At 65.6% G+C, this 25,424-nt stretch overlaps 3 protein-coding genes across 7 annotated transcripts; 2 read left to right on the top strand and 1 right to left on the bottom strand.

The window, feature by feature from the left end:
• Nucleotides 1-1,795: 1,795 nt before the first annotated feature.
• On the top strand, nt 1,796-8,688 carry MPZ (myelin protein zero). The gene is made up of 6 exons (XM_064732474.1): nt 1,796-1,907; nt 3,510-3,676; nt 5,479-5,692; nt 6,670-6,805; nt 7,731-7,791; nt 7,894-8,688. The coding sequence occupies exons 1-6, from the start codon at nt 1,850-1,852 to the stop codon at nt 7,972-7,974; spliced, it is 717 nt and encodes a 238-aa protein (XP_064588544.1). The 5' UTR covers nt 1,796-1,849; the 3' UTR covers nt 7,975-8,688.
• A 4,140-nt stretch (nt 8,689-12,828) lies between these two features.
• Nucleotides 12,829-18,250, top strand: NR1I3 (nuclear receptor subfamily 1 group I member 3). The gene is made up of 9 exons (XM_064732308.1): nt 12,829-12,955; nt 13,414-13,564; nt 14,381-14,511; nt 14,795-14,991; nt 15,635-15,819; nt 15,915-16,060; nt 17,744-17,860; nt 17,940-18,045; nt 18,121-18,250. Exons 1-9 carry the CDS (start codon nt 12,829-12,831, stop codon nt 18,248-18,250), a joined length of 1,290 nt encoding a protein of 429 aa, XP_064588378.1.
• Nucleotides 18,251-18,307: 57 nt separating this feature from the next.
• On the bottom strand, nt 18,308-24,262 carry TOMM40L (translocase of outer mitochondrial membrane 40 like). 5 transcript variants are annotated; one of them, XR_010442780.1, is made up of 10 exons: nt 24,085-24,262; nt 23,716-23,783; nt 23,541-23,633; nt 22,877-22,978; nt 22,690-22,795; nt 21,789-21,911; nt 21,067-21,143; nt 20,887-20,989; nt 19,219-19,430; nt 18,308-19,083 (listed from the first exon to the last, which is right to left on the bottom strand). XR_010442780.1 is itself a non-coding variant. In XM_064732609.1 (9 exons), the coding sequence occupies exons 1-9, from the start codon at nt 24,170-24,172 to the stop codon at nt 19,291-19,293; spliced, it is 900 nt and encodes a 299-aa protein (XP_064588679.1). In that variant the 5' UTR covers nt 24,173-24,262; the 3' UTR covers nt 18,308-19,290. The 5 variants fall into 5 exon arrangements, 3 of the variants coding, with proteins under 3 accessions (XP_064588679.1, XP_064588681.1, XP_064588680.1); XR_010442779.1 differs by having other exon boundaries at nt 18,308-19,189; nt 19,225-19,430; XM_064732609.1 differs by having other exon boundaries at nt 18,308-19,430.
• Nucleotides 24,263-25,424: the final 1,162 nt, after the last annotated feature.

Genomic DNA, 25,424 nt, shown 5'->3' with positions numbered 1-25,424 from the left:
TATTGGTCATTGATATCGGTCACTGGGATCGATAACTGATATCGGTCCTGTTATTGATCCCTGTTTTCAATCCCGTTATCAATCCCGTTATCAATCCCATTATCGATCTCCATTATCCCCCTGAGCCATCCCCTCTTTGCAGTTTTTCCCCTAAAATCCCCCAAACCCCCCAAAATCCCCCAAACCCCCCGGGCCCTGCCCCAGCTACAAGCACCGTGTCCCCCCCACCATGTCCCTCAATGTCCCCCACAATGTCACCCCCCCATCCCCCTCAATGTCCCCTCTGTGCCCCCCCATGTCCCTGTCCCTCCATGTCCCCCTGTGTCCCATCTCCTCTCTCTGTCCCCTCCATGTCCCCTCTCTGTCGCCCCCATGTCCCCCCATGTCTCCCCTCTGTCCCCTCAATGTCCCCTTTGTCCCCCTCGTGTCCCCTCTCTGTTCCCCCCTGTCCCCTCCATGTCCCCCCTGTCCCCTCTGTCCCCTTAATGTCCCCCCCATCCCTTCCATGTCCACCTCATGTCCCCCCCATGCCACCCCCTGTGTCCCCCCGTGTCCCCCCTGTGTCCCTCCCATGTCCACTCTACGTCCCCTCAATGTCCCCTCCCTGACCCCCCACTTTGTCACCCCTTGTCCCCCTCTATGTCCCCTCAGTGTCCCCCCATGTCCCCCTCTCTATCCCCCCATGTCCCCCCCAATGTCCCCCCCATGTCCCGCCCTCTGTCCCCTCTCTGTCCCCCCCCAATGTCCCCCCCATGTCCCCCTGCTGTCCCCTCAATATCCCCTCAATGTCCCCTCCATGCCACCCCTCTGTGTCCCCGCCATGTCCCCCCATATCCCCCTGTCCCCTCCATGTCCCCTCCATGTCCCCCCACTGTGTCCCCTCCTGTCCCCACTGTCCCGTCAATATCCCCTCAATGTCCCCCCCAATGTCCCCCCCGTCCCCCCTGTCCCCTCTCTATCCCCCCATGTCCCCCTCGTGTCCCCTCCATGTCCCCCCCATGTCCTCCCCGCTGTCCCCTCAGTATCCCCTCCATGTCCCCCCATTGTGTCCCCCCATGTCCCCCACGCTGTCCTCGCTGTCCCGTCAATATCCCCTCAATGTCCCCTCAGTGTCCCCCCATGCCACACCCGTGTCCCTCCATGTCCCCCTCAATGTCCACTCAATGTCGCCTCTATGTCCCCCCATTGTGTCCCCCCATGTCCCCCCCAATGTCCCCTCCATGTCCCCCCAATGTCCCCCCACTGTGTTCCCCCCTGTCCCCACTGTCCCGTCAATATCCCCTCAATGTCCCCTCAATGTCCCCCACTCTGTCCCCTCAATGTCCCCCCATGCCACCCCCGTGTCCCTCCATATCCCCCCCAATGTCCCCTCAATGTCGCCTCCATGTCCCCCCATTGTGTCCCCCCCATGTCCCTCACTGTGTCCCCCCATGTCCCCCCACTGTCCCCTCCATGTCCCCTCAATGTCCCCTCCATGCCCCCCCCAATGTTCCCTCAATGTCCCCTCAGTATCCCCTCAATGTCCCCTCAGTGTCCCCCCCACTGTCCCCTCCATGTCCCCTCAGTGTCCCCTCAGTGTCCCCCCAATGTCCCCCCGTGTCCCCGCTGTCCCCCGGGGCCACATTCCTGCTCCCCCGCCCCCGCGGCTCGCGGGAATGCGGCCGGACAAAGGCCACCAGTGTCCCCGTCCCCCGGGCCACCCTCAGTGTCCCTCAATGTCCCTCAATGTCGCCTTTGAGCGGGGTCCCCGCGGCCCGGCCCCCCCGCGCCCATTGGCCGGGATCTGGGGACAGGGCCACCCTAAAACCGCGTCCCCGCCGCTGTCCCCTCCGTGTCACCGACCGCCACCATGTCCCCGAGGGCCACCCGCCGCCTCCTCCTCGTGGCCGGGCTCGTGGCAGCGCTGGGTGAGCTTGGGGACAAGGGACGGTCCCCAAAAAGGGGGTGGCAAGGGGGGGGGGGGACAGGAGAGGTTTGGGGGTGGCTCTGGGGATGGGGACACGCGGGGCTTGGGGACTGTCACCTCAGCATGGGGACATGCGGGGCTTGGGGACTGTCACTGCACCTTGGGGACTGTCACCTCAGCATGGGGACACGCAGGGCTTGGGGACTGTCACTGCACCTTGGGGATTGTCACCGAGCTTTGGGGACTGTCACCTTGGTTTGGGGACTGTCACCGAGCCTTGGGGAGTGTCACCACAGATTGGGGAGTGTCACAGAGCTTGGGGATTGTCACCATGGTTTGGAGATTGTCACCATGGCTTGGGGATTGTCACCAAGCCTTGGGGAGTGTCACCGTGGCTGTCACCTTGGCTTGGGGACTGTCACCGCGGTTTGGGGACTTGGGGATTGTCACCACGGCTTGGGGACTGTCATCATGGTTTGGAGATTGTCACCGAGCCTTGGGGAGTGTCACCATGGCTTGGGGATTGTCACCATGGTTTGGAGATTGTCACCATGGCTTAGGGATTGTCACCAAGCCTTGGGGATTGTCACCATGGCTTGGGGATTGTCACCACAGCTTGGGGATTGTCACTATGGTTTGGGGATTGTCACCATGGCTTGGGGACTTGGGGACCGTCACCATGGCTTGGGGATTGTCACCGAGCCTTGGGGAGTGTCACCGCACATTGGGGATTGTCACCTGGGCTTGGGGACTTGGGGACTGTCACCTCGGCTGGCAGGGGACAGCAGGGGTGGCACCAACCTGGACACAATGGCGGGTGGCGGTCAGGACAGTTTTGGTCACTGTCACCAACCTAGGGACAGCTGGGGGTGGCGGCCAGGAGGGTCCCAGAGCTGTCACCAAGCTGGGGACAGGGATGGGTGTGGCTGCCATTGTCACCTCCTTGGGGACAGCTGGAGGTGGCGGCCAGCACAGTCCCGGTCGTTGTCACCTCCTTGGGGACATTGTCAGGGGTGCCACACCCAGCCCTGCTGGTGTCACCGAGCGGTGGCCCCTCCTTGGGGACATTGTCGGGGGTGGCTGTCAGGACAATGCCGGCCATTGTCACCTCCCTGGGGTGACAGCTGGGGGAGTGCCACACCCAGCCCCGCCCGTGTCACCCACGGGGACAGCAGTGCCACCACCCCGCTGTCCCCTCTGTGCCACCCATGGGGACAGCAGTGCCACCACCCCGCTGTCCCCTCGCAGTCCTCACGCTCCCTTTGGTGGCAACTTGGTGACACTCCTGGCTGTGGTGGCACCTCGGGGACACTCCGGGTTGTGGTGGCAGCTCGGTGACACTTTGGGCTGTGGTGGCACCTCGGGGACACTCCGGGCTGTGGTGGCAGCTCGGTGACACTTTGGGCTGTGGTGGCACCTCGGTGACACCGCCAGGCTGTGGTGGCAGCTCGGTGACACTCCGGGCTGTGGTGGCACCTTGGTGACACTTTGGGCTGTGGTGGCAGTTCTGTGACACTCCGGGCTGTGGTGGCACCTTGGTGACCCCGCCCCGCGCTGGGGGGGCGGGGCTGTGACGTCACTGTGTGTCGCTGTGTGTCACCAGGGGTGTCGCCGGTGTCCCCAATCCACGTGTACACGCAGCGCGAGGTCCACGGCACCGTGGGCTCCAGTGTCACCCTGTCCTGCAGCTTCTGGTCCAGCGAGTGGATCTCGGAGGACATCTCCATCACCTGGCACTTCCAGGCCGATGGCTCCCGCGACAGCATCTCCGTCAGTGTCACCGCTGTCCCCACGCTGTCCCCAAAATGTCCCCGTTGTCCCCAAGTCATCCCCATTGTCCCCATCCCGTCCACGCTGTGCCCCAGTGTCACCTTGTCCCAGTGGAGCCTTCTCTGGTGTCTTCTTGCGCTGTGGTGGCACTGGGGTGTCCCCAGAGTGTCCCCACAGTGTCCCCAAAATGTCTCTGTTGTCCTCATGGTGTCCCCAAAATGTCCCCATTGTCCCCAAGCCATCCCGTTGTCCCCAGCCCGTCCTCGTTGTCCCCATCCTGTTCCCGCTGTGCCCCGGTGTCACCTCGTCCCAGTGGAGCCTTCCCTGGTGTCTTCTTGCCCTGTCCCCAAAGTGTCCCCAGTGTCCCCACAGTGTCCCCAAAATGTCCCTGTTGTCCTCATGGTGTCCCCAACCCCCAACCCGTTCCCATTGTCCCCAGCCCGTCCCCATTGTCCCCATCCTGTTCCTGCTGTGCCTCAGTGTCACCTCGTCCCAGTGGAGCCTTCCCTGGTGTCTTCTTGCACTGTGGTGGCACTGGGGTGTCCCCAGAGTGTCCACATTGTCCCCATGGTGTCCCCAGCCCGTCCCCATTGTCCCCAACCTGTCCCTATTGTCCCCATAGTGTCCCCATCCCATCACCGCCACGCCCCAGTGTTCCCACGTCCCAGTGGAGCCGTCCCCGAGGGTGACACAGTGTCTTCTTGCCCTGTGGTGGCACTGGGGTGTCCCCAAAGTGTCCCCAACCTGTCCCCATTGTCCCCAAAGCGTCCCCATCCCATCCCTGCTGCTCCCTGGTGTCACCTCATCCCAGCAGAGCCTCCCCTGAGGGTGACACGGTGTCTTCTTGCTCCATGGTGGCACTGGGGTGTCCCCAAGGTGTCCCCAGTGTCCCCATGCTGTCCCCAACCCATCCCCATTGTCCCCACAGTGTCCCCAACCCATCCCCATTGTCCCCATCCTGTCCCCATCACTCCCTGGTGTCACCTCATCCCAGCAGAGCCTCCCCTGAGGGTGACACGGTGTCTTCTTGCTCCATGGTGGCACCGGGGTGTCCCCAAAGTGTCCCCAAGGTGTCCCCAGCGCCTGCTGGTTCTCAGCACCAGCCCCAGAGGACAGAGCTTCCCTTGAGGTGACACCGTGTCCCCTCACACCGCAGTGTCCCCACAGTGTCCCCGCAGTGTCCTCATGTCCCAGTCCCACCCTGCAGGTGACACCGTGTCCCATCACACTGAGGTGGCACTGGGATGTCCCCACAGTGTCCCTGTGTCCCAGTCCCACCCTGCAGGTGTCACCCTCCCCCCTCAGTGCCACCTTGGTGCCACCACCGGCACTTCCATCCCTCTCCCACCCCCTCGCCCCGCTGTGCCCTCTGTCACCTGGGTGACCTCAGTGTCACCGTCACCCTGGATAACCCCGATGTCACTGTCCCCCCTGGATAACCTCAGTGTCACTGTCACCTGGATAACCCCGGTGTCCCTGTCCCCCCGGGTGACCCCGGTGTCACTGTCACATCAATGTCCCTGTCCCCCCGAGTGACCCCGGTGTCCCTGTCCCCCCGGGTGACCCCAATGTCCCTGTCCCCCTGGATAACCCCAGTGTCCCTGTCCCCCCGGTGTCCCTGTCCCCCTGGCTGACCCCGGTGTCCCTGTCCCCCCGAGTGACCCCGGTGTCACTGTCACATCGATGTCCCTGTCCCCCCGGCTGACCCCGGTGTCCCTGTCCCCCCGGTGTCCCTGTCCCCCCGTGTGACCCCGGTGTCCCTGTCCTCCCGGCTGACCCCGGTGTCGCTGTCCCCGTCCCAGATCTTCCACTTCGCCAAGGGCCAGCCCTACATCGACGACGTGGGGACGTTCAAGGAGCGCATGGAGTGGGCGGGGAACCCGCGGCGCCGCGACGGCTCCATCGTCATCCACGGGCTGGAGCCGAGCGACAACGGCACCTTCACGTGCGACGTCAAGAACCCGCCCGACATCGTGGGCAAATCCTCGCAGGTCACGCTCTACGTGCTGGAGAGAGGTGCGACACGGCTGGCACCTTGGGGACACGGCTGGCACCGGGGGGGACACGGCTGGCACCTGGGAGGGACACGGTTGTCACCTGGGGGTGCGACACGGCTGGCACCGGGGGGGACACGGCTGGCACCGGGGGGACACGGCTGGCACCTCCTTGTCACCTGGGGGGGACATGGCTGGCACCCTGGGCGGGGACACGGCTGGACATCCCGGGGGTGGGACACGGTTGTCACCTGGGGGGGACACGGCTGTCACCTCCCTGGGAGTGGGGACACTGAGGTGGGGTCACCTGCACTGCTGTCAGTGACACCGGGTTGGTGTCACCTCCCTGACCCTGCTGGTGGTGGGGACACCGGGCCAATGTCACCTACACTGCTGGCTGGAACACGGGGCTGGTGGCACCTCCCTGATCCTCTACTGGTGGGGGTGGCACTGTGCCACTGTCTCCTCCCTGCTGCTGGAGGGTGACACGGTGCCGCTGTTCCCACAGTGCACCACTGATGGGTGACCAGTGCACTGTGCCACTGTCCCCGCGGCCCCATTGTTCGGGGGTGACACAGTGCCATGTCCCTGCCCGGGGGTGAACCTTCCTGTCCGCAGTGCCGCCTTCGGTTCCCTGCCCAGTGTCCATGTCGGTGACAGCATGTCCCCGTGTCCGGTGCACAGTGCAATGTCCCCCAGGTCCCCGCTCCCGGGGCACAGTGCAATGTCCCTCGTGTCCGCTCCGGGGTGACACGCTGTCATTCCGCAGTGTCCCGCTGTCCGGTGGACCGCTGTCGCTGTCCCGCAGTGCCGCCCCGTTACGGTGTCACTGTCCCCTCAGTGTCCCCGCTGTCCCGGGGGTGACACAGTGCCAATGTCCCCGCAGTGTCACTGTCCCCTCAGTGTCCCCCACTGCCGGGAGGTGACACGGTGTTGGTGTCCCTGTCCCCGCAGTGTCCCCGCTGTCCCGGGGGTGACACGCTGTCCCTGTCCCCGCAGTGCCGCCCCGTTACGGTGTCGTGCTGGGCTCCGTTATCGCCGGGGCGCTGCTCGTGGTGGCCGCGCTGGTGGCGCTGGGTTACGGCGGCCGCTACTGCTGGCGGCGGCGCCAGGCGGCTCTGCAGCGGCGGCTCAGGTCAGCGGGACCCCTCCCCAAATTGGGACCCTGCCCCACACGGGGACTGCTCCCCAAATCGGGACCCCTCCCCAAACAGGGACTGCTCCCCAAATCGGGACCCCTCCCCAAATTGGGACCCTGTCCCAAACGGGGACCCTCCCACACATGAGACCCTCTCCAAACCGCGACCCCGCCCCAAAACAGGACCCTGCCCCAAATAGGAACTCTGCCCCAAACGGGGACCCCTCCCCAAATTGGGACCCCTCCCTAAATAGAGATCCCTGCCCCAAAACGGGACCCTGCCCCAAACAGGTACCCCTCCCCAAATTGGGATCCTTCCTCAAATGGGACCCCAAACAGGGACCCTGCCCCAAATAGGGACCCTGCCCCAAACCGCGACCGCTCCCCAAACAGTGACCCCTGCCCTAAATGGGGACCTCTCCCCAAACAGGGACCCCTCCCCAAATCGGGACTCCTGCCCAAATAGGGACCCTTCCTCAGACTTGGACCCCTGCCCATATTGCGACCCTCCCCAAATCAAGACCCCTCCCAAAATCGGGACATTCCCCAAACAGAGACCCCCTCCCCAAAACGGGACCCTCCCCAAATAAGGACCCCTCCCTGAGCCGCGACCCCTCCCCAAACAGGGACCCCTGCCTAAACGGGACTCCTGCCCTAAATGGGGACCTCTCTCCAAACCGGGACCCTCCCCAAATCGCGACCCCTCCCAAAATCGGGACATTCCCCAAACAGGGACCCCTCCTCAAACCGGGGCCACCGGGGGGCACCAATTCCACCATCCTGAGCCGCGACCCCTCCCCAAACCGGAGGCTGCACTCCCACCATCCCTCGCCCCTCTCTCCCCCACACCGGGGGTCCCGCGGGTCACTCCCACCATCCCGACCCCGTTTTTCCCCATTTTCTCCCCATTTTCCCCCCGCAGCGCCATGGAGAAGGGGAAGCTGCAGCGCTCGGGCAAGGAGGGCTCCAAGCGCAGCCGGCAGGTGAGCGCCGAGCGGGGCGGGGGGCACGGCGGGCTGTCCCCCCTGTCCCCCCGGTCCCCAGGCTCGCCGGGGGCTGCGGGTGAAGCCCCCCTGTCCCCGCAGGCCCCCGTGCTCTACGCCATGCTGGACCACGGCCGCAGCGCCAAGAAAAGCAAGGGCGGCGCTGGCAAGGATAGGAAATAGCGGTTAGCGGGCAGGGAGGGACCCCCGGGGGCGGCCGGGGCTTCGGGGGACCCCCGGCCCCCCAAAGTCATCATGACCATCGAGATGGAGCTGCGGGGGGAGCCCCAGGCCGCGGCCCCGCCCGCCGCCCGCTCGCCGAGCCGGGGCAGCCTCAAGAACGCGCTGCTGAGCATCATCAAACCCAACTCGGGGGGCTCCTGAGGGACCCTCGGCGCCCGGGACCCCGGCGAGGAGCGGGGTGTGGTCCTCGCCTCGGGTCCCTTCGCCTTGGGGACAGCGCTGGCGACAAGCGCGGCTCCCCCCGCCCCCGCCCCGGCCACCCTCGGTCGCTCCCTGCCCAGCCCCGGGTGGGATTTGTGCCCCGGAACGCGGGGTTGGGGTCGCTGCCCCCTCCCCGGGGCCGTGTCCCCCTCCCCTGAATTCGGGGAGTTTTTCTCTGTGCCCCCCAATTTCGCTCCTTTTTCTGGCCGTTTTCTCGTCTCTCCCCGCGATCGAGCCCAAATGACGTCGCGGGGTGGCCCCTTTGTCCCCTTTGTCCCCCCATTAACCCCCGCGCCCCGTAACCCCCGGGACCCCTCCCCAAACCCGGCCGGAGCCCCGTGGGAGGGGGCGAGGCTGCGGCCGGGCTGGGGGAGCCGCCCCGGACGCGTTTTGTACCCCCTGTCCCCGTCCCTGTCCCCTCCGTGTCCCCGTGGTGCCATTAATAAAGCTGACATCTCCGGGAGCCCCGTGTCGCTGTCGCTGTCCCCACACCACGGCGACATCGCTGTCACCCCCAGCAGGGAGGTGACACCTGGAGGGTGACCTGGTGGCACCCCAGAGTCCCCAATGCCACCACCCCCCCTTAATTAAAGCTGTAATTAACACAACCAAAGCTCAGGGTGGGTGGGCTTTGGTGTCCCATCCTGTCCATTGTCCCCTCGGAGGGGGTGGCTGTCACCTTCTCACGGAGGGAGGGGACAAAGACCCCGGCCCGGCGCTGAGGGGGCATTTGGGGGCACGGAGCATTGCGGGAACGGGCAGGGAGCGGCCCCGGTGCCCCCCCGGTGCCCCCCCGGTGCCGTTGTCCCTTTCCCTAATAAGTCAGCGCTGCCCGACCCCGCCGTGTCCCCTGGGGCCGCGGCCGCTGTTTTTCTTTCCAAGGAGCTATTTCTGCACCGGAGCGCGGCATTGCGGGGCCCTGGGAACCGCCCCGAGCCCCCCAAACCCGGCTGTGGACCCTCCAAAATTGAGCTGAGAATACCCCCCAAAATTGGGCTGTGAAATCCCAGAAATTGGGCTGTGAAATCCCCCTAAATCCGCTTGCAAAGCCCCGAAAATCTGGCTGCAAAATTGGACTGAGAACCCCCCAAAACCCGGCTGTGGACCCCTCAAAATTTGACTGCGACCCCCCCCAAATCCAGCTGCGAACTCCCCCAAAACCCGGCTGCGAACCCCTCAAAATTGGGCTGCAAACTCTCCCTAAATCCGCTTGCAAAGCCCCGAAAATCTGGCTGCAAAATTGGGCTGAGAACCCCCCAAAACCTGGCTGCAAACCCCCCAAAATTGGGCTGTGAACCCCCAAGAATTGGGCTACAAACTCCTCCTAAATCCGCCTGCAAAGCCCCCCAAAAACCAGGCTGTGAACACCCAAAAACCGGCTGTCGACCCCTCAAAATTAGGCTGTGGACCCCCCCAAAACCCGGCTATGGACCCCTCAAAATTCGGCTGTGAACCCCTCAAAATTGAGCTGCAATCCCCCCTAAATCCGCCTGCAAATCCCCCCAAAAACCGGGCTGTGAACAGCCAAAACCCGGCTGTGGACTCCTCAAAGTTCAGCTGCAAATCACCCCAAAATTGGACTGAGAACCCTCCCAAAACCCAGCTGCGAATCCCCCCGAAATCCTCCCGTGAACCCCCAAATCTGGCTGCACACGCACCCCAAAATTCGGCTGCGAACTCCCCCAAAATCCCTCTGCAATTCCCCCCAAAACCTGGCTGTGAAACCCCTCCAGATCCTCCTGCAAATCCCCCAAAATTCGGCTGTAATCCCCCCAAAAATTCAGCTGTAACCCCCCCAAAATTCGGCTGTAAGGCCCCCAAAACCCTCAGTGGGGACCCCTCCCCAAATTCCCCCGAGCCCCCAGCGCAGCCTCCTCTTCCTCACTCTTTATTCTCTGCACGGGCCAAAAGCCCCTCGGGGTGCGGGGGACAGCGACAGTGACAATGACAGAAATGTGGGGAGGGGGCGGTGACAGTGACAGAAATGTGGGGACCCCCGATTTCTTGGGCTGAGGGCTGCAGCGGGACCTGTCCCCCCGTTTGGGGACACCGGGCTTGTCCCCAACGCCACCACGGGACAGGAAAATGGGGAATTCCATGGAAAATTTGGGATCCCATGGAAAATGGGGGTTCCCATGGAAAGCGGGGGGTCCCACGCCGCCCCCTCCCCAGGGCCACCTCCCCTTGGTGACACCGGGCTGTGTCACCCCCCCAAATCCCCCCGGTGTCACTCGCGGTCCCCGCACCGGGCAGGGAAGGGTCGAGCCCCCCTCGGGAGGGTCCCCACGGGGTTTGGGGGTCCCGGGGGGTCCCCACGGGGTCCCGGGGGGTCCCCTCAGGGCCGCGGCTCCCCCCGGCGCTGGCGGGAGCGGCGGAAGCGGCCCTGGATGGCGAGAGCCGCTCGCTCCGTCTCGGGCGCGCTCAGGTCGATGTCGATCTCCTCTTCCTCCTCCTCTTCCTCCTTCTTGGGATCAGCTTTGGCTGCCGGGGAGGGGGGGACAGGACGGGGACACGCTTGGGGACAGCCTGCCACCCCCATATTGACCGTGGGGACACCCTGCCACCAACCTTGGGGACAAGGGACAGCCTGGCACCCCCAGACTGACTGTGGGGACACCCTGCCACCAACCTTGGGGACAAGGGACAGCCTGGCACCCCCAGATTCACCCAGGGGACACCCAGGGGGACACCCTGCCACCAATCTTGGGGACAAGGGACAGCCTGGCACCCCCAGACTGACTGTGGGGACACCCTGCCACCAATCTTGGGGACAAAGGGACAGCCTGGCACCCCCAGATTCACTGTGGGGACACTCAGATGGACACACTGCCATCCCCCTGGGGGACACGGGACACCACGAGCCCTCCCAGGGGGGACACCCCGACACTTCCGAGGGGACAGGGGAGGTCCCCAAATGCACGCAGGTGCATCCCCCCCTGCAAGGACGGGGACAATGGGGGGACCCTGGTGACAGAGGTGACAGCGGTGACAGCGAACCCGCGCTCCTCACCTTGCTGCTGCCCACCGGGGGCCTCCGCCGCGGAGGGGGGGACACGGGGACTGCGCTGCGGAGAGAGGGGACCCGGAGGTGACACAAGGTCCCCACATTGTCCCCACATTGTCCCCAGGGTCCCCACAGCCTCCAGCCCGAGTGGGGCTCACGGGGGCTGCGCTGAGAAGAGAGGAGGGCCCGGGGGGACAGGGGAGGTGACACCGCTGGCCTGGGGTCCCCAAAGTGTCGCCCCTGTCCTGGTCCCATTGCCGCTCCCAGCGCTGCTCCCCGCCCGGTGCTGGAAGCCCCGGGAAAAGGGGCAGAGTCCCGGTTCCGGTGCCTCCCGGTTCCCGCACCTCGCTCATCCCGCCCGGTGCCCCCCGGTGTCCCCGTTACCCCCCGGTGTCCCCACCTCGCTCATCCCGCCCGGTGCCGCCGCCGCTCCGAGTGCGGGATCGGCGCTGCCGCCGCCGCCTTTATAGGGGCGGGGTTTGAGTGACAGCAACCTGCAGCCAATAGGAAGAGGGGGTGGGTCCGGTAGGGGACACGCCCATGAGGGTGGCTCCTCCCCCCCCGATCAAGGAGCGACGGACTCGAGGGGGACATTGGGGACATTGGGGGGGACATTGGGGACACAGAGGGGCATTGGGGACATTGGGGGACATGGGAACATGGAGGGGACACGGGGACATTGGGGGACGTAGAGGGACTTTGGGGGCATGGGGACACGGGGATGTGGGGGGACCTGGTGGCCATGGGGGACACGGAGGAATATTTGGTATATTGGGGACATTGGGGACATTCAGGGACACTGGGGACCTGGAAGACACAGGGGGACACTGGGGACATGGAGACATTGTGGGACATTCGGGACATGGGGACACGGGGGAACACTGGTGACATTGGGAACATTGGTGACATTGAGGACTTTGGGGACATGGGGACCCGGGGGACACGGCGGAATTGTGGGACACTGGGGACACTGGGGACATGGGAGGTGGGACAGGGGGCACGAGGGGACACAGCGGAGCTTGAGGGCACCAGGGTGACCCTGAGCCCCCCGAGTGCCACCTTCCTGTTGGGGTGGCACCTGGGGACAGAGCACAGGCGCTGTCCCGGGATGGTGGCACTGCCGATCCCCTTATGGCGCTGGTGACAGTGACCTCCCTGTGGGGACAGCGGTGGCAGGACGGCCACCACCGTGTGTGACACGGGGTGCCACCCTCACCTCGCGGCTGTGACATCCTGGCTGTCCCCTCCGTGCCTCGCTGTCCCCTCTGCGGGTCTCTGTCCGTCTGTCTGTCCCCGTGTCCCTCTGTCCCCGCTTGTCCCGCCCCAGGTGCCACCCCCAATGCCACCCCCGGTGCCACCTGTCCCCCCCCGCCCCGCGCTCTGTCCCCGCCTGTCGCAGCCCCAAGTTCAAGGTTCAAACTCCACGCGGCCCTTCCTGGGACCGCCGGTGACACGCGGGGACAGCCGGGACGGGAGGGGACACACAGAGACCGGAGGGGACAGCCGGGACAGGAGGGGACATCCGAGGACCGGAGGGGACACACGGAGAACGGAAGGGACACCCAGGGACCACCAGGGACACTCGGGGAATGGAGGGGACACTCGGAGACCGCCAGGGACACGCGGGGACCGCCGGGGACATGGAGGGACACGATGTCCCCTCACTGCGAGGGGACAATTCCCTGTCACCGACATCACCGGGGGACACCGACTCAGGTACGGCCAGCAGGGGGACAGGAGGGGACCGGAGGGGACAGGAGGGGACAGGAGGGGACACGCAGGGACAGGAGGGGACACACAGGGGCTGGCGGGACAGACGGGGACCAGCAAGGTCACTTTCTCCCCATTGGGGACATGCAGGGACAGGAGGGGACACACGGGGATCGGAAGGGACACTTGGGGACCAGCGGGGTCACTTTGTCCCCATTGGGGACATGTTGGGGCTGGTGGGGACACTTGGAGACACTCAGGGACATTCGGGGACCAGAGGGGACACTCAGGGAATGCAGGGGACACTCGGGGGCTGGCAGGACACGCAGGGACAGAGGGGACACCGTGGGGATGGGGGAGTTCGCATGGGTGACAGCGCCGCGGGACACGGTGACTCGAGGTGGCCTCGAGGGGACGGGAGCGGTGCTGGCTGTGTGTCACCCCCGCTGTCCCCGTGTCCCCAGGCGAGTCCCTGCAGAGCCCCCCCGGCACAGCCCAGGACCCCCCTGGGGACACGGAGGCCGACGGTGACAAAGTGTGCGCCGTGTGCGGGGACAGGGCCAACGGGTACCACTTCCACGTGATGAGCTGCGAGGGCTGCAAGGGCTTCTTCAGGTGGGGACACCGCGGGGACACTGAGGGGACACTGTGGGGACACTGCGGGGACACCGCAGGGATACCTGGGGACACTGTGGGGACACTGTGGGGACAGCTGGGGATACTCTGGGGACACTGTGGGGACAGTTGGGGACACTGTGGGGACATTGCGAGGACAGCTGGGGACACTGCGGGGACACCGTGGGGACAGACGGGGACAGCTGGGAACATTTGGGGACAGTTGGGGACAGTCGGGGACACTGTGAGGACAGTCGGGGACAGTTGGGGCCAGTTGGGGACACCGTGGGGACAGCTGAGGACACTGCAGGGATGCTGCAGGGACAGCTGGGGACAGGGAGGGACAAAATGGGGTGGGACAAGGGGACAAGGGGACAGGGTGAGGGGACAAGATGGGATGTGGGGACAGGAGGGACTGGGACGGGAGAGGAGGGGGTGGCACAGGACGGTCCCATGGATGGGGACAGCATGTGACAAAAGGGGACAGCCCTGTGGCTGAGGACACACGGTGACAGCGGCTGTGTCCCCATCCTGCAGTGGCAGTGGCAGTGTCCCCTTGGTGGCAATGCCCGTGTCCCCCTGGTGGCAGTGCCCGTGTCCCCCTGGTGGCAGTGTCTCCATTCCTGGTGGCAGTGTCCCCCTGGTGGCAGTGTCCCCGTGTCCCCCTGGTGGCAGTGTCCGTGTCCCCAGCCCCTGGTTGCAGTGTTCCCATCCCGCGGTGGCAGTGTCTCCATTCATGGTGTCAGTGTCCCCCTGGTGGCAGTGTCCGTGTCCCCAGCCCCTGGTGGCAGTGCCCGTGTCTCCGTGTCCCCGCAGGCGCTCCATCCTCAAGGGTGTCCGTTTCTCGTGTCCCCTGGCGCGGCGCTGTCCTGTCACCAAGGCCAAGCGGCGACAGTGCCAGGCCTGCCGCCTGCAGAAGTGCCTGGACGTGGGCATGAGGAGGGACAGTGAGTGACACGGGGGACACCGGGGGACACCGGGGGGACACCGGGGGGACACGGGGCAGGGCAGAGAGGGAGGACATACAGGGGACACAGGGGACAGGCGACATAGGGGAGCAGCCGGGTGGGATGACGGGGACAGAGTGGGGTGGCAGGGGAGGGGACAGAGGTGGCAGCAGGGGATGTGGCACAGCGGGGACAGCTGGGACCCGCTCGGGTGTCCCCGATCGCTGTCACCTGTGGCTGCGGTGACAGCGGTGACAGCGGTGACACGGGCCGCGGGTGGCAGTGATCATGTCGGAGGAGGCGCTGCGGCGGCGGCGGGAGCTGCGGGGACAGCGGGGACAGCCCGGGGGACAGCGGGGACACGAGGGACAGCGGGGACAGGAGGGACTGACGGCCGAGCAGCAGGAGCTGATCGCGCTGCTCATCGGCGCCCACCAGCGAACCTTCGACTCCAGCTTCTCGCAGTTCATGCACTGCTGGGTGAGCGGGGACAGCCCTGGCACCAAGGGGACACCCCTGTTCCCAAACGGGACACCCTGTACCCAAACGGGACACCCCTGTCACCAACGGGACACCCCTGTCCCCAAACGGGACACCCTGTCCCCAAACAGGACCCCTTGTCCTCAAACGGGACACCCCTGTTCCCAAACGAGACACCCCTGTCCCTAAACGGGACCTCCTGTCTCCAAATGTGACCCCCTGTCCCCAAACTGGACCCCTGTCGCCAACGGGACCCCCTGTCCCCAAAGATGTCCTCACTGTTCCCAAAGATACCCCAGCTGTCCCCAAAAAATGTCCTGACTGTCCCCACGTGTACCCAGATTGTCCCCAAAGATGTTCTGACTGTCCCCACAATGTCCCAAATGTCCCAAAAGGTGTCCTGACTGTCCCCACGTGTACCCTGACTGTCCCTAAAAATGTCCTGACTGTCCCCACGATTCCCCACGCGTCCCCACCGCCACCCCGCCTGTCCCCACTTGTCCCCAGCGCTGTCCCCTCTCTGTCCCCTCGCTGTCCCGCCTGTCCCCTCGCTGTCCCGCCTGTCCCAGCGCTGTCCCGCCTGTCCCAGCGCTGTCCCCTCGCTGTCCCGCCTGTCCCAGCGCTGTCCCCTCGCTGTCCCCAGCCCGCCGTGCGCCTGCTGGTGCCGAGCCCCCCTGGCGGGGCTGTCGCGGCGGGGGTGTCGCTGTCGCTGTCGCCGCGGGAGGAGGCGCTGCCGGACGTGCTGTCGCTGCTGCCGCAGTTCGCGGACCTGAGCACGTTCATGATCCAGCAGGTGATCAAGTTCGCCAAGGAGATCCCGGCGTTCAGGTGCGCGGGGGACACCGCGGGGTGCCGGCGGTGGCGGGCGGGTGCCACCCCGCTGCCCTGTCACCGTGTCGCCGCCGTGTCCCCTCCCCCGGCAGGAGCTTGCCAATGGAGGCGCAGATCTCGCTGCTCAAAGGGGCCACGCTGGGCATCTGCCAGATCCGCTTCAACACCGTGTTCAACCCGCGAACCAAGGCCTGGGAGTGCGGGCAGCGCTGCTACACCATCCGCGACGGGGCCCTGGGTACCGTGGGGACAGCTGGGGACAGCTGGGGACAATGGGGACATTGGGGAAAATGGGAGTGCGGGCAGCACTGCTACACCATCCGCGACGGGGCCCTGGGTACCGTGGGGACATTGGGGACAGCTGGGGACATTGGGGACACTGGGGACAATGGGGACATTGGAGACATTGGGGACACCTGGGAGTGCGGGCAGCGCTGCTACACCATCCGCGACGGGGCCCTGGGTACCTGGGGACACTGGGGACAGCTGGGGACACTGGGGACACGGGGACACCTGGGAACATTGGGGACACTGGGGACACCTGGGGACATTGGGGACAATGGGAGTGCGGGCAGCGCTGCTACACCATCCGTGACGGGGCCCTGGGTACCTGGGGACACCTTGGGGACACCTGGGGACACCTGGGGGCATTGGGGACAATGGGGACACATGGACAATGGGGACAATGGGAGTATGGGCAGCGCTGCTACACCATCCGCGACGGGGCCCTGGGTACCGTGGGGACATTGGGGACAGCTGGGGACATTGGGGACACTGGGGACACGGGGACACCTGGAGACATTGGGGACACTGGGGACATTGGGGACAATGGGGACATTGGGGAAAATGGGAGTGTGGGCAGCACTGCTACACCATCCGCGACAGGGCCCTGGGTACCTTGGGGACATTGGGGACACCTGGGGACACCTTGGGACAGTGGGGACACTGGGGACATTGGGGACATTGGGGACACCTGGGGACATTGGGGACACCTGGGAGTGCGGGCAGCGCTGCTACACCATCCGTGACGGGGCCCTGGGTACACCTGGGGACACCTTGGGGACACCTGGGGACAATGGGGACAATGGGGACGATGGGAGTGCGACCAGCGCTGCTACACCATCCGTGACCCTGGGTACACCTGGGGACACCTTGGGGACAATGGGGACAGCTGGGGACACAAGGGGACAGAGCCTCCAGCTGTGCCAGGGGAGGCTCAGGGGGGAAATTTGGGAAAATTCCTCCTAAAAATAGGAAAAGGCCCTGGAAGAGCTGCCCGGGGCAGTTCAGAGCCACCACCTGGAGGTGTCCCTGGAGGTGGCACTTGGTGACAATGCAGGGACCAATCCCAAAGCCACTCCCTGCCCTAACCCAGGGATTTTGTGTCCCCCCTCCCCAGCCGGGTTCCAGCAGGTGTCCCTGGAGGTGGCACTTGGTGACAATGATGGGGACCAGTCCCAAAGCCACTCCCCACCCTAACCCAGGATTTTGTGTCCCCCCTCCCCAGCCGGGTTCCCTGGAGGTGGCACTTGGTGACAAGGGTGGGGACCAATCCCAAAGCCACTCCCCACCCTAACCCAGGGTTTTGTGTCCCCCCTCCCCAGCCGGGTTCCAGCAGGTGTCCCGGAGGTGACACTTGGTGACAGAGCAGAGACCAGTCCCAAAGCCACTCCCTGCCCTAACCTAAGGATTTTGTGTCCCTCCTCCCAGCCGGGTTCCAGCAGGTGTCCCTGGAGGTGGCACTTGGTGACAATGGTGGGAACCAGTCCCAAAGCCACTCCCTGCCCTAACCCAGGGATTTGTGCTCCTCCCCAGCCGGGTTCCATCAGGGTTCCCTGGAGGTGGCACTTGGTGACAGAGCAGGGACCAGTCCCAAAGCCACTCCCTGCCCTAACCCAGGGATTTGTGTCCCCCCTCCCAGCCGGGTTCCAGCAGGTGTACCTGGAGCCGCTGCTCAAGTTCCACGAGAGCCTGCGGCGCCTGCGGCTGCACGAGGCCGAGTACGCGCTGCTCCAGGCCATGCTGCTCTTCTCACCAGGTAAGCCCCACCTTGGCAGGGACACGGGGACACCCCAATGTCCCCAAAGCCCCGCTGAGGTCACCCCGTGTCCCCTCAGACCACGCTGGCATCGCCCAGCGCGAGGCCATCGACCAGTTCCAGGAGAAGGTGGCGCTGACCCTCAAGAGCTACATCGACCACCAGCACCCCCCCGAGGAGGGCAGGTGAGCTTTGGGACGGGGTGGCATTGTCCCCAAGGGGGTGGGGACGGCCACCGGAGCGGGCTGGGTGTCCCCAAGGTTCCTGTACGCCAAGCTGCTGCTGCTGCTGACGGAGCTGCAGACGCTGAAGGTGGAGAACACGCGGCAGATCCTGCACATCCAGGACCTGTCGGCCATGACGCCGCTGCTCTCCGAGATCATCAGCTGAGCACGGTCCCCCGTGTCACCCTCCTGTCCCCAAGTGTCACCCCCAGCTGCCTCCAGGCACAGAGTAAAGCTCCTTTATTTATCCTGGCTCCCGGGCGTGTCACCGCGGGGAAACTGAGGCACGGCCGCCATGGGGACAATGGGGAGCACCCCCATGGCAGCGGCCACCCTCAGAGAGTGGCACTGGGGACAAGGGGACCCTCAGCCCCCCCATGGCAGCGGCCACCCCCAGAGAGTGGCACTGGGGACAACGAGGACCCTCAGCCCCCCCCGTGGCGCTGTCACTCGCTGTCCCCAGCCCGCCGTGTCCCCGCTGTCCCTGTGGCACCTGCACGGCCTGGCCTGGCAGCTCCCTGAGCAGGACGGTGCCACCACACGCTGTCCTCGTGTCCCTGCTGTCCTGTCCCTGCTCTCCCATGTCTCTGCTGTCCTGTCCCCACTGTGCCATCCCCACTGTCCTGTGTCTGTTGTCCTGTCCCTGCTGTCTCCACTGTCCCCGCTGTCCCTGTTATCCTGTCCCTACTGTCCCCTGTCCCCACTGTCTTGTTCTCCTGTCCCAGCTGTCCCCAGTGTCCCTGCTGTCCCACTGTCCTGTCCCCTCTGTCCTGTCCCCCCTGTCCCTGCTGTCTCCGCTGTCCTGTCCCTGCTGTCCCCACTGTCTTGTCCTCCTGTCCCAGCTGTCCCCAGTGTCCCTGCTGTCCCTCTGTCCTGTCTCCTCTGTCCCTGCTGTCCCTCTGTCCTGTCCCTGCTGTCCCCCTGTCCCTGCTGTCCCCTGTCCCCGTGTCCTGTCCCCCCTGTCCCTGCTGTCCCCGCTGTCCTGTCCCTGCTGTCCCCGCTGTCCTGTCCCTGCTGTCCCCCCTGTCCTGTCCCTGCTGTCCCTGTCCCTGCTGTCCCTGCTGTCCCCCTGTCCTGTCCCTGCTGTCCCTGCTGTCCCCTGTCCCTGCTCTCCCTGCTGTCCCTGCTGTCCCCCTGTCCTGTCCCTGCTGTCCCTGCTGTCCCTGCTGTCCCCCTGTCCTGTCCCTGCTGTCCCTGTCCCCGGGCTCATCCCACGGTGACGGTGAAGCCGCAGTGGAAGCGGCTCCTGCAGTGGTTCAGGAACGCTCCCAGCGCCAGCGTCACCGGCAGCGGCGGCAGCTTCTTCTCCAGCACCCCCCCCACGCTCCAGTTGCTGTCCAGGAGCCCTGCGGGGACAGGGGACACTCAGTGACACCGGCAGGGGACACGGGGACACTCAGTGACACCGGCTGGGGACAGGGGACACTCAGTGACACTGACAGGGGACACACGGACACTCAGTGACACCAGCTGGGGACACGGGGACACTCAGTGACACCGGCAGGGGACACGGGAACACTCAGTGACACTGACAGGGGACACTCAGTGACACTGACAGGGGACACTCAGTGACACCGGCTGGGGACAGGGGACACTCAGTGACACTGACAGGGGACACTCAGTGACACCGGCTGGGGACACGGGGACACTCAGTGACACCGTCAGGGGACACGGGGACACTCAGTGACACCAGCTGGGGACACGGGGACACCTGAGTGACACCGTCAGGGGACACGGGGACACTCAGTGACACCGTCAGGGGACACGGGGACAGTCAGTGACACCGGCTGGGGACACGGGGACACCTGAGTGACACCGGCTGGGGACACACGGACACTCAGTGACACCAGCAGGGGACACGGGGACACCTGAGTGACACAAGCAGGGGACACGGGGACACTCAGTGACACCGGCTGGGGACATGGGGACACTCAGTGACACCAGCAGGTGACACAGGGACACTCAGTGACACCGGCTGGGGACAGGGGACACTCAGTGACACCGGCTGGGGACACGGGGACACCTGAGTGACACTGGCTGGGGACACACGGACACTCAGTGACACTGACAGGGGACATCTGAGTGACACAAGCAGGGGACACAGGGACATCTGAGTGACACCGGCTGGGGACACAGGGACACCTCAGTGACACCGGCTGGGACACAGGGACACCTCAGTGACACCGGCTGGGGACAGGGGACACTCAGTGACACCGGCTGGGGACACGGGGACACTCAGTGACACTGGCTGGGGACACGGGGACACTCAGTGACACCAGCAGGGGACACGGGGACACTCAGTGACAACGGCTGGGACACGGGGACACCTCAGTGACACCGGCAGGGGACACGGGGACACTCAGTGACACCGGCTGGGGACACGGGACACCTCAGTGACACCGCAGGGGGACAGGGGACATCAGTGACACTGGCTGGGGACACACGGACACTATCAGTGACACCAGCTGGGGACACAAGGGGACACAGTGACACCGGTGGGGACAAGGACACTAGTGACACCGGCTGGGGACACGGGGACACCTGAGTGACACTGGCAGGTGACACAGGGACACCTGAGTGACACCGGCTGGGGACACGGGGACATCTTGAGCTGGGGACACCTGAGTGCCACCAGCAGGTGACAGCAGGGACATCTGAGCAGATCCCTGCCAGGTGACAGTGGGGACGCCTGAGCGCCACCAGCTGGTGACAGTAGGGACACTGAGTGCCCCTGGCAGGTGCCAGTGGCCAGGAGGGGACACGGAGGGGACACGAAGGGGACACGAAGGGGACAGTGCCCACCTCTGAAGACGGCGTTGGCCCCGGGCAGGGTGAGCTGGTAGCCGAAGGTGAAGGTGCTCTCCTGCAAACGGGTGTTGGCCTCCAGCTCCACACCCACCTGCACCTGTGGGGACAGTGGGGACACCGTGGGGACAGCGGGGACACCAAGGGACACTGTGGGGGACATTTGGGGACACGCACCTGCTCGTTGGCCCGGTGGTAGTAGCTGGCGTGGGCTCCTCCATAGCCCACGTTGAGCGTTGTCACCCAGTTCGGGGCTGTAACAGAGAGAGGCAATGTCCCCAGGGTCCCCAATGTGTCCCCAAGGTGTCCCCAAGTTGTCCCTGAGGCATCTCCAGGTTTCCCCAGGTGTCCCCAAGGTGTCCCAGAGGTGTTCCTGAGGCCTCCCCAGGTCTCCACAAGCTGTCTCCAGGTTTCCTGAGATGTCCCTGAGATGTCCCCAGATGTCCCCAGATGTCCCCAGGTGTCTGCAGGCATCCCCAGCTGTCGCCATCTGTCCCATCTTTCCCTATTTGTCTTCATCTGTCCTATCTGTCCCTGCTATCCCCATCAGTCCCAGATGTCCCCAGCTGTCCCCAGTGTGTCCCCTCTGTCCCCAGTGTCCCCAAGGTGTCCCATCTGTCCCCAGTGTCCCCAGGTGTCCCATCTGTCCCCATCAGCCCCTGTGTCCCCATCTGTCCCCATCTGTCCCCAGGTGTCCCATCTGTCCCCAGGTGTCCCCAAGGTGTTCCATCTGTCCCCATCGTCCCCATCAGCCCTGTGTCCCCATGTCCCCATCTGTCCCATTGTCCCCTGGTGTCCCCAGGTGTTCCATCTGTCTCCATTAGTCCTCAGTGTGTCCCCTCTGTCCCCAGTGTCCCCAGGTGTCCCATCAGTCCCCAGGTGTCCCCAGGTGTCCGTACCCGAGTATTTCCCGGCCAGGGTGAGGATGGCTCCCTCCTCCCCGGGCCGTCGGTGGTACACGAGCTCCCCGCCCAGCACCAGGCGGGCGGTGACGCTCTGCAGGAAATGTGCCACCACGATCACTGCGGGGACAGCAGGGACAGCCACGCCTCAGACGGGGCCCTGGCACCGGGCGGGGCTGGGGTGGGGCTCAGTGGGGCGGGGCAGGGCGGGGCAGGGCGGTGTCCTGGGGGGGGCCGGGGCGTGTCCAGGTCCACAGGGCGGGCCAGTCCAGCAGTGTCCCAGGGTTGGGCACAATCTCAGCGTGTCCAAGGTCACACAGGCGGGCACAATCTCAGCAGTGTCCAGGGTCAACGGGTGGGCACATTCAGCGTGTCCCCAGGGTCACACAGGGCCGGGCACAATCTCAGCAGTGTCCCCAGGGTCACACAGGGCCGGGCACAATCTCAGCAGTGTCCCCAGGGTTGGGCACAATCTCAGCAGTGTCCCCAGGGTCACACAGGGTCGGGCACAATCTCCACAGTGGTCCCACGGGTCGGGCACAATCTCAGCAGTGTCCCCAGAGTCAACGGGCCGGCACAATCTCAGCAGTGTCCCCAGGGTCACACAGGGCTGGGCACAGTCTCAGCGGTGTCCCCAGGGTCACACAGGGCTGGGCACAGTCTCAGCAGTGTCCCCAGGGTCACACAGGGCTGGGCACAGTCTCAGCAGTGTCCCCAGGGTTGGGCACAATCTCAGCAGTGTCCCCAGGGTTGGGCACAATCTCAGCAGTGTCCCCAGGGTCACACAGGGCCAGGCACAGTCTCAGCTGTCCCAGGCCGGGCACAATCTCAGCAGTGTCCCCAGGGTTGGGCACAATCTCAGCCCTGTCCCCAGGGTCACACAGGGCCGGGCACTCACCGGAGCCGCCCAGCAGGTCGGGGTTGCCCAGGGTCAGCGTGGCCGTGCAGTCCTCGCCCCGGTACTCACCGTCGAACTGCCACGTCACAAACTTGGCCTGGTGTGTCTGGGGACAGGGACAGAGCTGCTGGTGGCACCAGGGGACGGGCAGGGAGCGGCTGGCACGGGTGTGGCACCCCCGGCTCACCTGGAACACGGCCTTGGCACGGAGGTGGTCGCCCAGCAGGTGCAGGGCCTGGGCATTGAGGCTGCCACTGCTGTCCATGTCCCCAAGCAGCATGGGGAACACCTGGGGACAGCACAGGGATGGGGACAGGGACAGGGGACACCTGGGGACAGCACAGGGATGGGGACAGGGACAGGGGACAGGGAACACCTGGGGACAGCACAGGGATGGGGACAGGGACAGGGGACACCTGGGGACAGGGGGACACAGGGACAGAGGGACACAGGGCCACCACCAAGCGCCCCTGGGGCTGGCTGGGACCTGACACTGTGGCCATGGTGAGACCACCACGGCCAGGGCACGGGCCACCAATGACCAGGCCACAAGAGCCACCATACTCAGGGCCCATGACCCAGGGCCACCAATGACCCCAAAGCCACTGATGACCCCAAAGCCACTGATGACCCTGGAGCCACTTGGGACCCCCCCTCACCCGAGGGCCACCCACATCCCTGAAGCCACCAATGACCCCAGGGCCACCCTGAGGCCACCAACCACCCTTGGGTCACAGATGGCCACAGTGACCCACTGGTGGCCTGGCGGTGACCATGAGGCTCCAGACCGGGTGACACCCCCGTGCCACCCTCGCTGCCACCCCTCAGCCCAGTGGCACCCGCGCTGTCACCTCGGTGGGCCCCAGCTGGCGGTCCCCCACGAAGGTGGCGTTGAAGCGGTACCCGGAGGGGCCCAGGGTGCTCATGTGCACCGTGTGTGTCACCTGCGGGGACAGGGACAGCTCCCAGGGACAGGGACAGCGTGGGGGGCATCCCACAGGTGTCCCCAGGTGTCCCCTGTCCCACCTGGAAGTGGCTGCTCAGGGTCTTGGTGACGATCAGCTTCACCCCCTCCATCTGCGGCGGGAACACCTCTGGGGGGACACGGCTGTCACCCCTGGGGACACGGCTGTCACCCCTGGGGACACAGTTGTGACCCCCAGGAATGGCTGTCACCCCCCAGGTGACACCCCCAGCCCCGTTTTGGGGACAGCAATGACACCCCAGGGCCAGCCCGCCAGGGGACACCGCTGCCACTCCCGCTGTCCCCTCCTCACCCCAGTGTCCCCTGACCCCGGGGCTCTCCGGTGTCCCCTCAGCCCCTGTGTCCCCTCACAACCCCTCTGTCCCCTCAGCCCTGCTGTCCTCCCCCGGGCTCCCCCGCCGTCCCCGTACCTTTGCAGAGCCGGTGCAGCTCATCGAAGCTGCCGGGGTTGCCGCGGGGCTGGGCCCGGCGCGGGGCCCGGCCCTCGGCGTTGCCCATGGCCCCTCACGGGCCCCCGCCGGCCGCCGCCATCGCGGGCGGCGCCGCCCGGAGCGCCTTCAGGGGGGGCGCCGCCGCCATCTTGGCTGCGGGCAACGCGCGCCGCCCATTGGCTGAGGGGGGAGGGAGGGGCCGCGCCGGAATGCGATCCCTCCGGCAACCCGGACCCGAGCGGGGATGTTCTGTGGCGGGAGCGTTCCGCGCTACCCTCCGGTCCCGCGCGTGTCCCCAAATCCCCAAATCCCGAGTGTCCCCAAATCCCGAGTGTCCCCAGATCCCCGCGTGTCCCCAAATCCCCACTGTCCCCAAATATGGACCCCCCCCATGTCCCCTCCCCGTGTCCCCTCCCTGTCCCCTCTGTCGCCATCGCCCCACTGTCCCCTCCCCGCGCCACCCCCGCGTGTCCCCTGCCCTGTCCCCATGCGCGCAGTGACCGGGGGGACTCCGACCTTTGTCGCCGGTGCCACCGCCGCCCTTTGCCCCCGTGTCCCCAGCCCGGTGGGGGTCGGTGACAGCGCGGGCGACAACCTTCGGCCCTCAGGGACAGGAGGGGACAGGAGGGGACAGGGCCCCCCCGCGCTGCCCCTCGGCCCCGCCGTGTTTGCCCGGGGGGGGCGGGATCGGGATAAAAACGGGGCCGGGGGAGGGGAGACCCCAAACCTGCAGCGACATCGGAAAGGTGAGGGGACAGCGGGGGACAGGGACAGGGACAGGAGGGGACAGGGATTGGGACTGGGGACAGGGGACAGGATCGGGGACACGGGATTGGGATTGGGATTGGGGACAGGGACAGGGAACGGGGAGAGGGGATGGGGATTGGGATTGGGGACACAGAGGGGACAGGGATTTGGGGACAGGGGACAAGGATTGGGGACATGGAGGGGACAGGGATTGGGGAGAGGGGACGGGGACAGGGACGGGGGACAAAGATTGGGGACGGGGAGGGACAGGGACAGGGATTGGAACTGGGGATAGGATCGGGGACAGGGACAGGGGACAAGGAGAGGGATTGGGGACAGGGAAAGGGGACAGGGGACACGGATTGGGACTGGGAAGTGTTTATGGGGTTAGGATGGGATCCGTGGGATGGGATTTATGGGATGGGGGTGGAAATTTCTATAGGGTTGGAAGTCTCTGGGGCAGGAATGGGATGGGATGGGGTTGGGTTGGAAAATTCTATGGGGCAGGAATGGGATGGGATTTATGGGATGGGGCTGGAAGTTTCTATGGGGCAGGAATGGGATGGGATGGG

This window comes from Zonotrichia leucophrys, chromosome 25, assembly GCF_028769735.1.
Source record: "Zonotrichia leucophrys gambelii isolate GWCS_2022_RI chromosome 25, RI_Zleu_2.0, whole genome shotgun sequence".
In the NCBI taxonomy this organism is placed as follows: domain Eukaryota; kingdom Metazoa; phylum Chordata; class Aves; order Passeriformes; family Passerellidae; genus Zonotrichia; species Zonotrichia leucophrys.
The sequence above is the reverse complement of the archived record's forward strand: the minus strand, read 5'-3'. Positions and strand labels throughout refer to the sequence as shown.